The sequence below is a fragment of the Plecotus auritus genome (genome assembly GCF_963455305.1).
Source record: "Plecotus auritus genome assembly, chromosome: 1".
NCBI classification, from domain to species: Eukaryota; Metazoa; Chordata; class Mammalia; order Chiroptera; family Vespertilionidae; genus Plecotus; species Plecotus auritus.
This window is the reverse complement of record NC_137770.1, coordinates 62,044,675-62,061,654: the sequence shown is the minus strand read 5'-3', so window position 1 is coordinate 62,061,654 and position 16,980 is coordinate 62,044,675. Positions and strand designations below refer to the sequence as shown.

Below are 16,980 nucleotides of genomic sequence, written 5' to 3'. Positions count from 1 at the left end.
TTCAAGACAATTTTAGGCACACTCTCCAATATTATGACGGAAACACTCTGCCACGTGAGAGCACTTACTCAAAGGGCAATTTCTCATCATTTGGCTTGATGCAGCGAACATAGTGGGGCGTGGTCGCATTGAGGGTCTCCATGAGCAAGGACAGAGAGCTGCGGAACTAGGAGACAGAGTCAGACAACAAACGTGCTGAAAGGGAATGCTTACATTGTGGCAAAAAAAGGCCCTACCTTGGTATGTAAAGAGGAAAAGTTAACTTCATGATAAACACCTATTATGAAAGCTTTCAACCCAGTCCTGGACGGAACACCGCTCTGTCCCACATTCCCACACAGCAGGAAGTGCGGTAAGTCACGCTACTGTGCAAATATGAGGTTTGCCCAGGTGTGTGCAGCCTCAGAGGTTGAGCTGCAACCACGGGGAACTACTGCTTTTCTTTGCATTTGAGTTTACACCACATTGGATGGAGCATGGTGCCATGTCCAGGCCTGCAATGTGGGTCCGCCCAGTGCCCTGCTCCCGGGGCCTGGCTGAGCCTGTGGCCCCGCATCCTCCACACCTCCCGGTACCTTGCTCCCCACAGTGGTCCGGAACTGCCTGTTGCTGGGCTTGATGACTTGCTTTGCAGATTTCATTGTGATCGCTGAACCAAACGGGGAAGGGGGAACTGGACTTTCTTGGAAAAACTTGGCACAGAGGTGAAACTGGAAGGAGCAGAGAGGATTTCAGTGTCCAAAAATGCTCACCCGCAGCCCTCAGCTGGAACAAGCCACGTAAATGACCACAACAAGCCCATCCAAACCAGTGGAGGGTCAAAAGACAGTCTTTACACATCAAGTCTCAATTCCTTGAGCGATCTCCTCCCTCCGGATGACCGGGAATGGGAGCAGAGGTTATCCATATGTGGGCATCACTCAGTGTCGGGAAGGTGGAAACACTTACAAGGCCTACCTCCCACCCCACATCCTCACTCTCTCAGACCCAAACCCAACCCATCATTCAAGGTTTTGTTAACATATTTTTCACCTACCCCTTCACAATACCTTCCCTGGTGCCCAGCAGGAAAGAATTCTAAATCTCTCTGAAATGTCTTAATCTTTTATTTGTACCTCTTCTAAGACACTCATTACTTTCTACCTAATCAGTTATTTCTTTAAATGTCCATCTTCTCTCTTAGAGTGAACCTCCTATTTTTTATTTTAAATCGGACCTTGATCTCCTTCAGGGCAGAATCCCTGCCTGATGCATCCTGGTGTGCCCATGGAGGAGTGGGTCTGAGACCTGAGTCTCCGAGAGCCTGTGTGCTTTACGGGAGACTCGTAGGTGCTTCCCCAGGACCTGCCTCCGTGTTCCAGACTGGACGTCAGGCTAAGCTTGGGGGTGAGTAAACAACTGGCGAATTAAGTCAACTAATTTGTACACAAGATGCAGGCCAGGCCCTAGCTAGTTTGGCTCAGTGGATAGAGCATCGGCCTGCGGACTGAAAAGTCCCGGGTTCGATTCCAGCCAAGGGCACATGCCTGGGTTGTGGGCTCGATCCCCAGTGTGGGGTGTGCAGGCAGCAGCCGATCAATGATTCTCTGTCATCATTGATGTTTCTATCTCTCTCTCCCTCTCCCTTCCTCTCTGAAATCAATAAAAATGTATTTTTTTAAAAAAGATGCAGGCCATTTCCATGGGGCACATGGAAATGGATTCTCTATCATGAATCAGTTTCAGTAACTGAAGGTGTCACGGCCAGTGACTGATTTATTGTCATTAGTGGAAGTGCCCGTGCTCATCTGGGAAATGGTCAAAACACTTGAACATCAACAAAGGACTGGGATCTTTTAAAAGAAGGAAAATAATTATGATAACCAAATATTCACAAAAATGAAGGCTTATGAAATATCCTTTCTCTCAAATTTTAATAAAGACATGTTTAAAGAGGAAATAGAAAAAGCCAGAAGTCACTCTTTTGGTGACACTAGTGATCACACAGAACTGTGGGTTTGAGGAGCTTCCCCAGCCACAGCTGCTGTCCCTCCTGTGTGGTTCTCTCTCCCTCGTGCTTGGGTTTTCCTCACATGCTCAGCCCTGCCTACCATTGCTGATTATGTGCTTAACTCTGGTGCTCCCTCCAGGATGTGAGCTCCACAGGGCAGGAACCCTGTCTGCCTTGCTCACTGCTGTATCCCCAGAACCTAGGCAAGTACTTAGCAAAAGGTAGAGCTGCATAAATAGTTGTGACTGAATAAGAAGTGAGCTGTGGTTCTTTAAATGGCTGGATCAGCTGTCCTTCCTCTCTGTTATTTGCACATTTGATTTCTGAGTTTGCATACAGAGGAGATTTGTACACTTTCAGAAGCTATACACATATTTTAGGCCCAATTCTAAAATAGTTTTTTGTATGTCTGACTTACAATTTGCCACTGCGACACATACACACACACACACACACACACACACACACACACACACTTCGTACTCTTTTCCTGACACGCATCTGCATAATGCAGAACATTAATTACCCCTCGGGCTTGACAAACCTTGCTTGCTCTCAGGATTTCAACCAGCATGTCATACACGGTGTCTCTGTTCTTTTCAAGGAAACCTTCGCATTTATACTCAACCTATGCAGAGAAAGGAATTCATTATTTCCCAAAAGATAAGAGCAGACAGCATCTAAGTACCAGGATTTCTTTTCTTTTTATAGGAAGAGTACAAAGGGACTCTAAAGGCAATCTCCTAACAAACAAAGAGATTCGGTTTCTGTCGATCACAGCCACCCCAATAGATACTAAAGCTTAGAAAGCTGGGAACATGTCACGGATGGAAGAGGCTGGCTGCCCACTGCCTGGATTCCCCACTGGCCGCTGATCACTCTGTTCTCTCAGCTGTCCGCTCCCTCTGGCCACACTGACCATTCTATGCAGTGTGGGTAGTTAATGTACACGAAGGTCTAACAAGACCTGGACTGGGGCTCACTTGGCCTTATAAGCCACCAGGGAGAGGAAATATTTCAGTGGTGTCCTTTGGGTTCAAACAGAAACGTTTTCCTTAAGTCAGCATTAATGGGGCAGAAAGGAAAGACCCTGACCACCTGACCACAGAGCTTCCCAGAGCCAGCAAAGCTCTTAGAGTCGGGGTGAGAGTGGGTGAGTGTTTGCACTGCTTGAATTGGGCTTAGAAAAGCTCTCCACGCAACCCTTCCAGATTCACGAGGCTTCAGGAATCTGCCTCTGAGTTATACTTTAATATGTAACATATGTCCTTCATAAATCAAAAAAATGTTTGAGAATAAAGTATTAACTATGAGGATACAGGCTTTTGGCGCAGGGAGGGTACTCAGCGAACCCTGAGCAAGGACTCTGCTAGTTCCTCTGGGTGAGGAAGGGTCCTCACTGGGATCTCTGACTGTCTATAAACACTCCCTTGTGAATGAAGTATCGTACTTGGATTCTTGTATAAATTCTTCCAGGCTGGTGGTGTGAGCCACTTGTTGAAATGTGCAAAGCTGTGACAAATGTAGAGCCTTTTCGATCCGGGAGACCATCTGTGGGGAAGGTGCAGAGAGCTGCGTGCCTCTGTTTGGGGGCCAGGGGACCGAGGGAAGATGTGCCGTCTTGTTGCATCTAAGCACAGCTGCCTCACTTTCTAAATGACTATGTCCTCGGCTTACTGAATTGCGAGCTAAGCTGACCTTACAGCACGTGTTTTTCCCCACCAATCCGCAGCCCACTCAAGTTACTGCATCAATTCTTTTACAAGGAATTTCTTGGAAGTGCCAGGTGAGAGTATGAGATGTATAGAAACTGTGTGTTACTAGTATAAAGAGGGCCTCCTGAAATAAATCCCATGGGTGCTTGGCATGAAGTCTGATCCTTCCTTTCTTTTCCCCTTAGAACCCCAAATGGGAAATTGTAAAGGACAACTCAAAAATGTAAGTATAACTTGTTATATCATCATCCATCTCACATGCCTCTCTTCAGGAACCAAATCTGAGAAACCCTAAGCACTAAAAGGCTATTACATTTAACAGCACTCCTCTAGCCCACAGAGTTGCTACTGCTTTCCAGCTTCCTGTCTCTCCCAGGCCCTCAGTCACTCGCACGGCCAGCACGCGCTGACTCACAGCACGGGCTGCTGGGGCAGGCAAGCACAGCCTGTTCCCAGCATCCCCAGTGCTAGCCAGGCCACGAGAGTGACAGCCACTGAGGAGAGTGAGCTTCCTTGGGAAAGGAAAACAATATGAGAAAGTATGTTTATGGCAGGTGGTTATGGTGATTTGTCTCCCCCCCCTTCTTTAGGGAGGGGAAAAAGTAGGTTTGCAGTTGTTTGTAGGGAAAATAATACAATAACCTATATATATATATATATATATATACATACATATATATATATATATATATATATATATATATATATATATATATATATATATATAGGCAGTGACCATGATGACCGAAATGACCGTTCGACCGGTCACCATGCGGTGCTAGCATAGATGCATAGACACAGGTAAAGTCTATGAATGAACTAAGAATGAACAAGACAAATGCTTGCCTTCACGGAGCTCACACTGTAAGAAGGTTAGGTCAGGGATGAGAATTCAAAATTGCCACCAGCACAGACCTCAGGTGCCGCTTCTCAGAGCAGCCAGAGATACACCCAGTAGCAGACTGGGGGCATGACTGAAGGGCTGGTGCCGACATGAAGGCGGGGCCATTCTGGATTTCCCAGAGGAGCCAATGGCTGCCTAGGAGGCAGAGCTTTTGATGCTGACTGGCATAGAAACAGATGAATCAGAACCAAATCTGGGTGTACTGTGAGGAGCCAACGGCTGCCTAGGAGGCAGAGCTTTTGACGCTGACTGGCCTAGAAACCGACCAATCAGAACCTAATCTGGGTGAACTGTGAAGGTAGAACCTAAGGTGGGAGCTGAGGAGGGGTTTTAAGGGCAATAGCTGATTGGTGTAAGGTGTAAGAAAGCAGTTCAATTTTTTAATAACCAGTTTGGCAGTATAGTGCATATGGCTGGCTATCAGTACAGATACAGAGGTTATGTATTTGTGTCTGCCAAGAGCATCTCCTCTTGCTGAAAAAGGCTTTCCCTCCTCATTTAAGCAATCCTATCCTATATAATCTATACTAATAAAAGGGTAATATGCTAATTAGACTGGGTTGACTGGCCATCTTCTGGACATCCGACTTCCTTCTGGACAAAGCCATGGTGGTGGGGGCTGTGGCAAAGGCAGTTAGGGGTGATCAGACCGGCAGGGGAGAGCAGTTAGGGGCGAGATCAGACTGGCAGGGGGTTAGGAGTGATCAGGCTGGCAGGGGAGGGCAGCTGGGGGTAAACTGGCCTGCAGGGGAGGGCATATGGGGGCAACCAGGCCAGCAGGGGAGGCAGTTGGGGGTGACCAGGCTGGCAGGGGAGGGCAGTTGGGGGCATCAGGCAGGCAGGCAGGTGAGTGGTTAGGAGCCAGTGGTCCTGGATTGCAAGAGTGATGTCCGACTGTGGGATTGGGCCTAAACCAGCAGTCAGACATCCCCCAAGGGGTCCCAGATTGGAGAGGGTACAGGCCAGGCTGAGGGACACTCCCCTCCCATGCACGAATTTCATGCACCAGGCCTCTAGTTAATAAATAATAATATAAGAATAAGTTGTTTGGGTACTCACAACTGTAAACCTACCTTAACCCCACCCTGTATTTTCTAAGTTTTCTGCAATGTGATTTTTAAAATTAACTTTCTTTCTTAATAGAGTAACATTTGTTTCATTAAAAATAGGAGGTATATCAAGAAAATAAAGATCACCTAGAAAACCCACCATCTTCAGTCAACCTATGTCACCAATATAATAAATACATTACAACTTAGTAACAAAGGAAAACCTCAAAAAAAAAAAAAAAGGCATAGCTTTTGTTATAAGAAACAATTATGCTGTCTTAATTATAACAATTTCATGTAGAAAATAAAATGACAAGAGGTTGATAAAATTCACAATAAATCCAAACTCAGAAATGGGGTCCACTAGCAATATGTTTATCTTTAAAGCAGTACAACAGGAATGCATGTGTTTTGTGATAAAGACAAATGAAGAATTGTTGCATATACTCATGTCCCCATGAGTTGGATCTGACCTGAGAAGTCCCTGGCCAGCCTCTCCCATGAGACGCAGCTCTGGCTCCCCACACAGCACCCTCCCAGACTCATTGTACCTTATCAGCAAAGTGCTGGATGATAAATGATGCATTTGACATTCTGGGCTTTTCAAACAAAGAGTTCTTGTTGATGAAATTATTATACAGCTTTTGAAGCCAGTTTTCATCAGTTCCATGTGGCAACTGGAAGAGGAAGCAAACCAAATAACAAGTAAAGAAAATATAGAGGAAGGTTGAGTAGAGGCAAGGAAATGTACTCATTTTTTAAAAATAATTTTTTTATTTTTCAATTACAGTTGATATACAATATCATATTAGTTTCAGGAGTATAACCTAGTGATTGGACATTATATAACTTCCTAAGTGATCACCCTGATGAATCTAGTATCCATTTGACATCATACATAGTTATTGCAATACTAGAGGCTCGGTGCACGAAATTCGTGCATGGGGGGGTGTCCCTCAGCCCAGCCTGCACCCTCTCCAGTCTGGGACCCCTCAAGGGATGTCCGACTGCCCGTTTAGACCCGATCCCGGTAGGATCGGGCCTAAACGGGCAGTCGGACATCCCTCTCACAAACCAGGACTGCTGGCTCCCAACTGCTCGCCTGCCTGCCTTTCCTCATTGCCCCTAACTACTTCTGCCTGCCAGCCTGATCACCCCCTAACCACTCCCCTGCCAGCCTGATTTGATGCCTAACTGCTCCCCTGCCAGCCTGTTTGCCCCTAACTGCCCTCCCTTGTAGGCCTGGTCACCCCTAGCTGCCCTCCCCTGCAGGCCTGGTCATCCCTAACTGCCCTCCCCTGCAGGCCTGGGACCCCCTAACTGCTCTTCCCTGCAGGCCCAGTCGCTCCCAACTTCCCTCCTCTGCTGGCCTGGTCACCCCTAACTGCCCTCCCTGCAAGCTTGATCGCCCCCAACTTCCCTCCTCTGCTGGCCTGGTCACCCCTAACTGTCCTCCCCTGCAGGCTTGATCACACCCAACTGCCCTCCCTTGCAGGCCTGGTCCCTCCCAACTGCCCTCCCCTGCTGGCCTGATCGCCCACAACTGCCCTCCCTTGCAGGCCTGGTCCCTCCCAACTGCCCTCCCTTGCTGGCCATCTTGTGGTGGCCATCTTGTGTCCACATGGGGGCAGCCATCTAGTGTGTTGGAGTGATGGTCAATCTGCATATTACTCTTTTATTAGATAGAATAGAGGCCTGGTGCATGGGTGAGGGCCAGCTGGTTTGCCCTGAAAGGTGTCCTGGATCAGGGTGGGGGTTCCCTTGGGGCATGGGGCAGCCTGGGCGAGGGGCCTGTGGTGGTTTGCAGGCTGGCCACGCCCCCCGGTGACCCAAGTGGAGGCCCTGGTATCTGGGATTTATTTATCTTCTATAATTGAAACTGTGTAGTCTTGAGCGGAGCCAAGCCTCCTGCTTGCTCTGCGGCTGCAGCCATTTTTGTTGGAATTTATTTATCTTCCATAATTGAAACTTTGTAGCCTTGAGTGGAGGCCTGGGCCTGCCAGGGTGTGCAGAAAGCTTGGCTTCCTCCATTGCCAGGGAAACCCAAGCTTCCTGCTCACTCCGTGGCCGCAGCAATCTTGGTTGGGTTAATTTGCATACTGTCTCCTGATTGGCTGGTGGGCGTGGCTTATGGGTGTAGCAGAGTGATGGATAATTTGCATATTACTCTTTTATTAGATAGGATTACTGTCTATACTCCTTATGCTGTACTTTACATCCCTGTGACTATTCTGTAAGTACTAATTTGTATTTTTTAAATCCTCCCCTGAGGACAAGTTTTTATTGATTTTTAAAGACACAGAGAGAAAGGGGTGAGAAGAGGGAGGGAGGGATGGAGGGAGGGAGGGAGGAAGAAAGGGAGGGAGGGAGAGAGAGAGAGAGAAACATCAATATAAGAGAGAAACATCAGTTGGCTCCTGAACGTGCCCCAACCAGGATTGAACCCACAACCTAGGTGTATACCCTGACTAGTAATGGAACCTGCAACCTTTTGGTGTATGGGACGACATTCCAATCAAATGAGACCTTTATCCCTTTCACTCTGTCCCCCAACCCTCCTCCCCTCTGGCAACCACTAGTTCTCTCTTTGTGTCTATGGGTCTATTTCTATTTTGTTTGTTTGTTTGTTTTTCTTTAGATTCCATATATCAGCAAAATCATATATTTGTCTTTCTCTGACTGACTTACACTGAGCATAATACCTGCTAGGTCAATCCATGCTGTCACAAATAATTAAGATTTCATTTCTTTCTATAGAAAAGCACTTAGTCTAAGAAACCAGGACATGTGGGGCCTTAGGAGTGAAGGGCTCTAGATCCACAGATCCTTTTTAAAAAGCAACTCTAGCCCTGGCCGGGTGGCTCAGTGGGTGGGAGTGTTGTCTGGTACACCAAAAGGTGGTGGGTTCAATATCCAGTCAGGTTATATACATAGGTTTCCAGTTTAATCCTTGGTTGGAACACGACAGGAGGCAACTGATAGATGTTTCTCTCTCTCTCTCTCTTTCAAATCAATAAAAAACAAACCCATAACCTCAAGTGAGGATAAAATAAATAAATGAATAAATGCTTTTATAAAAAAGCAACTCTATGCATAAATGTGTCTTTGATCTCAACAATCTTCAGAGTGATATTTAAATGGCTATATCAATGCCCTTTTAGAACAAAATGTTATAAACTACAAGGAAATGGTCATATAATAACTTAAGAATGAAGAATTTTACTTCTGTAAAATGGGCAGTATTTTTATATTTTTCTCCAAAGAAGTCCAAAGGTTCAGGGAAAAGTAGCACTGATTCCATTATGTGCACAAGACTTTATTCTCAGTTTTATGGGGAAAGACTGGCACCTAAATGTAGTTCCTCTCCCCTCTGGAGAAGTTTTTCTTTTGGTTCACTGCCTAATGAATAACTACCTCCTTGCACTAAGATCTTACCTCCTCAAACTAAGCTAGCTGCAAAACTTGTTCTTGATACTGGTGATTTTAAAGCTATCAAGTATATTCAGCCTGAATGCTATGAATCTAATACCTTATTATGTTCAAACTAGAGGCCCAGTGCACAAATTTGTGCACAGGTGGGGTCTAGCTTGCCTGCCCTGATCGGCCGAGCCAGCTGGGGGGGGAGGGGACGCAGGAGGTTGGCCAGCCGGCCCCGCCCCTGATTGGAGGAGCCAATCAGGGATAGGGACAGCTGGGGGGGGCGCAGGGGGAGCGGGGAGAGGCCCCGGGTGGTTGGCGGGCCTCTCCCCCTGGTTGAACTCCAGTCAAACTCCCAGTCGAGGGGACAATTTGCATTTTACCCTTTTATTACATAGGATGACTCCTGCATACTGCTGTGTGACACTGGTCACCTAGGGATCTGTGATTTTCTAGAGACCACCTTGTCCTCTGTCCCCTGCCCCAAGTAGATCACTCCAGAGTGCGTGGCATTGATGGTGGCCCTTTAATCTTATATCGCTACAGGTACTAAAGCTCGGGGCACCAGAACAGATGATCTGTGAGAAGAACCATGGGACTGAGAATTCTAGGGAGAAAACACCAATAAGTCCTCAATGTTATAATCTTTTTGGGTACAAATAAATATCCGAAAAAGAAACAGAACCTATGTTTGACCACCACCTTTAAACCAAAAAATGACTAGTATCCTGGGAATTATTTGTTCCTGCGGCCCCGTGAAGGGCACTGCGAGGCTGACTCACCACAAGGTTGCTCCTCCCAGGGGGAACCGAGAACTGCTAGGGACCTCTTCTCCCCAAGTGCACTGCACTGACTTTTCAGCCACACCCCCCGATGGGTGAGTCATAGAATCAGGAACTCACTTCTTGTTAGTCATTAACAATGGGCACGGGGTCACTTGCTACTTCCATGTGCACTCTATACACTCCTAGGGACCGCCTCAAAGGGCGGCTCCTTGCTGGACGTGACCTAAGAGGTCGTGCATGTGACCCAAGGGTGGGCCCCACACGCTGAGGTGGGAGGCTCACCTGGCCCTCATGGGTTCCTGCTGTGAACGCTCCCAGCATTAATATACAACCAACTGGGTAGCACATCAAGAATTTACATGTACATTTTTTAAAAATCCACTTTACAATATGCTCATCTGTTACTACTCACAAGTTGGGAGAAAATTTTTTTAAGTTACCAAGCATTCTTCATCCAGCAACTCCAAAATGCCCATTTTTGCTTCAATCAGGTCAATAACTGGTTGATTGTCATAAAAATCGATCAGAGTCCAAGGGATATCTTCCTTCATATATTCTTCTTGTTCCAGTTTGAAGACATGCTGGGAAGAATCCAGAAGTTAATGCAGAGTAAAACAGAATATTGAGGTGTGCTTCTGAAGAGTAGGGTGTAAGCATTTGGAAGATGTAGATACGGGACAGATTTGCAATGTTTGTCGAGGACCTAGAGGTGCAGGCTACGCCCCTTATCCATGACCAATGCCACTGAATTCCTATTGCGGGTTTAGACTTCACTCCCCGACCCGGTCTGGGTGGGTGCCCACATCCCATCACCTCCAGCGCCGATGGCACTCAGGGTGGTCCCGGGGCCTCCCTGCTCACGCCGCTGCTGCTCTCCAGGATGGAGCCAGCCTGCTGAGAGTGCTGGCTGTGGGCCAGTGTGAGGAGCCAGCCACTAGGAGAGCTTCGCTCACTACTTGTGAGGGTATCAGGGGGCTTCCCAGAGCCTGGCTCAGGCTTTTCCTGGCTGCAGGTGGCAGGGGTAGGGGCTGTGAGGAGAGAGCCTCCCACAGAAGCATCCAGTGGGAGCAGCTCCGAAGCACAGTAGGTGGTTGAGAACGAGCCAGAGAGCACAGCAGCGAAGGGGGGCGATGGGAAAGCACAGAAAGATGGAGGGGGGGGGGAGCGGTGCAAGCCCCCATGTGCCCTAGAGAATCTGGCCCGGTGGCCTTTTCCTAGGGGCAGTGAGGACCCGGGAAGGGGAGGGGATGAGTGAGGGAGGGTCAGGATGAGGCCTGGTAGTTCAGCTTGGGGTGGGGGCAGGACTGGAGGCAGAGAAGCCCATCAGGACTCAGCTCTGCTGTGGCCGGACACTCAGGAGGTGACCCGGGGGAGTCTGGGTGAGGAAGATGACCAAGAGCCATAGTTAGGACAAACGTTAGGCCAGGACACTGTGTCAATGATAGTGGTTTAACCACAGAAATAAGCAGGGAGGGTACGGAGGCCAAGAGGGGTAGGCGGTGGGTTCCCTCTGTCACTGCTGAGCTCCCTGAGGCCACCAGGTGCGGGGGCCCAGCAGCAGCCAGATTCATGGGACAGGAGCTAGGAGACAGTCCTCACTAGGGCTTTAGTGCTGACATTTTAAGGCATTACCCCTCCCAGGAGGCTCTGCACATTGACAGATGACTTGAAAAAAGGAGGTGGAGAAGAACAGGAGGAAAACAGAGTTGCAGCCTCTGCTATGCTATTTCCAGGAGGTGTCTTGCCTGTGCATTATTTTAAGCTGTGTTGGGGAGAGGGCAGGATCTGCAGATTTATACTTTAGTTATACTGCAAATCTACTTGGAATAAGCTTTGCTGTGATCATTAAATGTGAAACACAGGACTCCTTGAGAATGCTAATAAAATAGAAATTTGCAATAGGATAACATTTAATGCTTACACATGGATTAATTCTGGGGTGAGGAAAAGGAAAGAAAAGAAACACTGAATATGATTCAACATGAGGTCTTTTCAACAATATTAGGCAGGTGCTACTGAACCATTTTTAAAGTGAGGAAACTGAGTCTCAGAGAGCCTGAGGTCCCAGAGGGAGCTGGTGGGAGAGCTGACACTCAAACCAGTTCACTTTGGGCAAAAGTCCATGCTCTCCAGGATGTCATTCTATCTTTTCTTCGGGGTTGTGTGGGAGAAGATGACTCTCAAATGACAAGCAGGAGAGTTCACCAGGTGAAGATGAAGGGGTGGGGAAAGGATGAGAACAGCAGGTGGGTGACAGCGGACAGAGCAGCAGGTGCAAAGATACAGAGTTTTGCAAGGACGTGGGGGCTTCAGGAAGCTAACAAAACCACTTGGTCTGGCTGCATATCGGGGTCTGTACCCAAGAATGACAGATGAGGAACTGGAACTGAAGAGTAGGCAGGTGGCTCCAAAAAGATAAAATAGGAAGGTGGGAAGGTGTGATTTCAGACATGGCCACAAGGTGGTGCAGTGACCCAGCATGCGGCTCCTTTAACTAATCACAACTTGGAGAGGGAAGAAGTCTGGTTTGCCTCTTTCCAGATTCCCTGCACTCAGCGCTAAGAATGAGTTTCAAGAAGGGAGAAAAGTCACCTACCAGGTTAAACTGCTGTTGCAGTTTTTCATTAGCGTAATTGATGCAAAACTGTTCGAAGCTGTTCACATCAAAGGTTTCAAAGCTGAAATGCAATTAAACAAGTTAAAATGTAACTTGGAGGACATATACATCATTTATTGGTCAGTATTTTTTGGACAAAGTTCATAGCTTAAAAGTTTGCTGTGCTTTCTAAAAGATTTAAGTACACCTGAACGCTTGACAGTCATTCTATAAATCGGCTTTTCCCAGGTTGCCTCAGAAGGAATGGTATGTACAAAACACCCACCCTGAGGCAGGCACTGAATCAGGCCCCTCACAATATCACCTGTCATTTCATGCACAGACGTACTATTATCATCACTTTGTAGATGAGGAAATAAGCCTCCGAGAGGTTAGGAAACTTGCCTAAGGCCACACAGCGATGTCAGACTGCTGTGAGCCTCGGGCTAGAACACTGACGCCTCGGTAAAAAAGCAATGCTCTTTCCTACTCCCCACTCGCTGCCTGTTGGAGGGAGAGGCAGCACAGTATTGCCCCTGCCAGGGTGCTTTCCCAGTTCTTGGAAGAAAAGGGCAAGGTCATTTAATACTATAGCCCAGCAGACCCCATCAGGTCTGCGGCAGACATGCCCTGCCTCCATCCTCAGACTTTCAGTGCTGTCTCTGGCACTGCCCTGAAGTTGCCCACTCGTGGGCTGGCAGGAGGTGGGCAGGTGACAGAGAGGGGGAGCAGGCTGGAGAGCGGCCAGTAAGCTATGCGGGGCCGTGGCAAACAGGATTATCCAACGGGGCAGCTGCTACTCAGCGCCCGCCAGCTGTGGCCATGGATGAATGCAGGTCAGGATGCTAGATCACTTGATTATCCAGAAAAGCCAGAAATCTGGACGTTTATGTGAATTATCTCATGTTATTGGCTGAACAAAACTCATGCATGAAATTCCCCACCCGGCCAGGTGAATGCTTCTGCATCAGCATAGATACACATCACTTCCAGCCCCGACACCACCCTAGGTGGAGGCTGCAGCAACCCCACTGTCACACGTGAGGGTCCGAGGAGACGGTGACCATCGCGGAGAAGGCAGCTAGCAAATGGTGCCAGACATGCAATTTGACCCCTGCTCTTGGTGCCTCCAAAGCTATGGTTCTTCACTTCTCTAACCCCTTGGGGTTCCTGCCATCGCCAACATGGATCCCTTGGGAGTGTCACTCGACAGCCAACTTGGCTCAGTTTAGACTTCCTGGGCAGTTGAAGGGCCTCGACTTTCTCTAAACAGCTCCAGGCTGACTCAGAGCAGGAACTGAACCCACACAGCCCCATTCCACATCACTCGAGGGTGGGGGTGAGGGGTCCTGAGTCTGGACACTGCGGACAGGCCGGGGCTGGTTGGGGGAGGGTCAAAAGGGCCTCACTGTGCTCCACACGCACAGCCAAGGCCAGAGGCAGGGCTTTCTAGAGCAGGAACGGAATGTCACTCATCAGTGACTATTTTCCTGCCCTTTTGCCCACCTTCTCCAGAGCTAAAGTTCACAACCCAATGGAAAGAACTAAATCTATGACTTAAAATGCCAGAAGCTCATTGGCGATGGCAACACTTCACATTTGAACGATGCTTATGGTTCTGAAGATATCTCTACCAATTCTTCTATTTGATCTTCATCATACCCTGCAACAGAGGCCCCATTTTACAGATGCAGAAGCTGAGGTTCGGAGAGGTTCTGTGGCTTTCTCGGGGCCACACGTCCGGTACGCTGCAGTGTGCACTCCCAGGGGTCCGACCTCCCAGACCAGGCCTTCACAGCTCTGGGGCCGGAGAACACAAACACCACTGGCTGGGGGACCCCAAGCTCATGTCGTTCCCAGCTGCACCTCAGAGCTCACAGCTTCATCTTTAAATGCTCTGAGTGAGGGAGCACTGCCTTTGAGGCTGCCTCATTTCTAGGCCAAACTGAGCTCAGTTCTCTCCAAAGTTTCAGGGTGCACACAGAACAGGGCTCACATAGACATGCGCATACTGGAGAAAGGCATGAAAGGATTCACCCTAGGCAATAGCATCGTTACTTAAAAAGGGGTACCATTTATTTGGAGGGGTACCATTTATTTGGAGGGGTGGCGGCAAGCATGTTACTTTTATACTTTTTGAAGAGGAATTTAATTTTAAAGTTAAAATTTAACACATACTCTAAGAAGTTCTTGTGAATTTATAATTATTCCTGTCTCAGGTTTGCACACTTAGCCAAAACATTCAGATTCCTGGATCTGACTCTGGCCTACATGCCATTCTCCTCACTTACTATTCCTCGAACTCAGCTGCCTCCTCTCTCCCCATCCCCAGCTAACCGCCCACATATTCCTTTCAAACAAACCATCCCCACCTAATTACCTACCTGCCCACTCCACTAAAATTTACATCCCCAAAGGGCAGAGGCCATGTGTCTATGCTGTTCACCGATCACACCCAACACCGGGCCTGGCAATTAGATATTTGTATAGCTATTTGTTGGATGAATGAAATAATACATTCTTATAATAAAGGCCTATTTATTTTTAAGGCATTTTTAAAACACAGAAAACAACAGAGAATAATACAACCATCACCTATTTCCACCACAAAGAGACTACTGTTTGGCAGGACTGTTCCCTTTTACAAGTCTACTTACACCCTTACCGGCTGCTCACATACCTTTTTTAGAATAAGAAAGGTAAATGATTTACTAGAGATCCCGCAATGTCTCAGTATTTTATAACTGTTGACATGTACTATTAATTGGTAGTCATTGTATTAATTGAGTCTAAGTTAAACAAAGTAACTCCCTTGAGGCACCCTCTTTACCTGGGGTCAGTGTGCCCCCCTGCCCGCCCTTCCCCAGGTGGGGAGGCCCACACCCGGCTCTCCCCTCAGCATGGGGAGGGGGCTGGGCTGCTTTTCGCAGACCTGGGGGACTGACTGCTCCCAGTCTGGGCGGAACACTGCGGTGCCTTTCGTGGGACAAGCTGCCCCTTGTCCCAGAGAGAAACCAGGGTTGGTCAGGGAGGGGAGGGCTTGGGCATGGAAGGCCTGGTGCCAACATATAAAGCCGGAATGTGATGGCCCCTAGAGCCCACCTCCACATGGACCTAGCCGCACACGCCCTCTGGCTGTCTGTGAGCATCGTTTGTGTGAGTCTGACCTGGGATTTAGGAAAGCATGATGGGGCAAAGGGAAGAAAGAAGAACAGAACTCCAACGTGGGGACTCCTGGGGAAGGGCTGGGGCAAATGCAAGACCCGCATTATACGGGAAAGGATGAGGACGTAGGCGTGGGAGGCAGGTTGGTCAGAGGCCTTGGTGTGAGTCCTCCTCCGGCCTGTGGGCCTGGGCGAGGGCAGGACCTCTGGGATGTCACTCCCTGTGAAGCGGGAAAGGGACATGGGGTCCACACCTCACGGGGTCTCTATCAGGAGACAGAAGTGGGCCAGGGCCTCCCTCGGTGCTGGGTCCTCCCACCAGCCTCTCAGCCTCACTGCTCCACCCTAACAGGGATCATCTCAGGGCTGAGGGAGGGGTAGGTGAGCGGCACATGGAAACCACCGGACATGGTCGCTGGCCACGGTGAGCTCTCTAGTGGCTGTTGTTAAGTTAGCATTTACTAACTCACTAAATAAAACACTGTCGCCCAGGAGACGGAACTTAACATCCGTACATGCAAAAACCGAGGACGCCATCTCTCTGATCACGTGAAACACAGAGGAGAAACCAGAACCAAATGATCTAAGGGTAACGGGCATTCAACATTCAAACGGGGAAAGACAGGCTCTTACCCATAAATGTCCAAAACACCAATAAAAGTGTGCTGCTTGCCTGAAAACTGCAACGCTTGGTTAATTCTCTCCACAATGTAGTCAAACAGGTGAGCATAGACCTTCTTGGCCAGGGCGTCCCTGGCGTTGGCGGCCTGGGGCCTGGTCATGGGCTTCACCACCGTCTCCGAGGCCGTGATGATTTTGCGATTGCACAGCCACTGAGCGACGCTGCCACGCTCCAGGCCCAGGAGCTCACAGAACACCTGCAGGTGACTGTCATCTGCCTTTGAAAACAAACACGGGCCCCATCAGGGCCGTCAGCCAACAAAGCCAGCACGGCGCCCCCGCCAGGGCCCCAGGGCCCCCACTTAGCCTGCATGAGAGGAGGACAAGCTGGCGTGAGAGTGGCCAGGACTGAGGAGACACAGCCAGGCCTGGGCATGAAGCAGGAGGGCCCAACGGCAGGAGCTGCACCTTGCCCCTGGCAGGACACCGCTGCCATCTGCATTCATAGACGTGTTTTTTACTAGTGCTCCTTTCTTCCTCGTGCAGACATTAATGAGCATAACTAAACACGTGCCCCCGACCAAGCATCACTCCCATGTGTCACAGAAGACGCACACATAAACTTACCTAGTGTCCGTTCATAAAGCAATCTGCCACGGAACTTACACGGTAGGAGGCAAGAGGTGTCCTTTCTGCTTACAACTGTTCGGTGCCCTTCAGGCCCTACATAACCTGCACC

General features: G+C 48.7%; 1 protein-coding gene across 1 annotated transcript in view; it reads right to left on the bottom strand.

Moving 5' to 3' along the window:
• MYO5C (myosin VC) overlaps nucleotides 1–16,980 on the bottom strand; it is a gene marked incomplete at both ends in the record, with an annotated part of 96,539 nt that overhangs the window by 46,309 nt on the left and 33,250 nt on the right. The window contains 7 exons of the mRNA XM_080642187.1: nucleotides 69–166; nucleotides 576–710; nucleotides 2,535–2,618; nucleotides 6,210–6,335; nucleotides 10,301–10,441; nucleotides 12,457–12,538; nucleotides 16,254–16,519. Coding sequence (XP_080498313.1) covers nucleotides 69–166; nucleotides 576–710; nucleotides 2,535–2,618; nucleotides 6,210–6,335; nucleotides 10,301–10,441; nucleotides 12,457–12,538; nucleotides 16,254–16,519 — 932 coding nt within the window. The remainder of the gene's footprint in view (nucleotides 1–68; nucleotides 167–575; nucleotides 711–2,534; nucleotides 2,619–6,209; nucleotides 6,336–10,300; nucleotides 10,442–12,456; nucleotides 12,539–16,253; nucleotides 16,520–16,980) is intronic.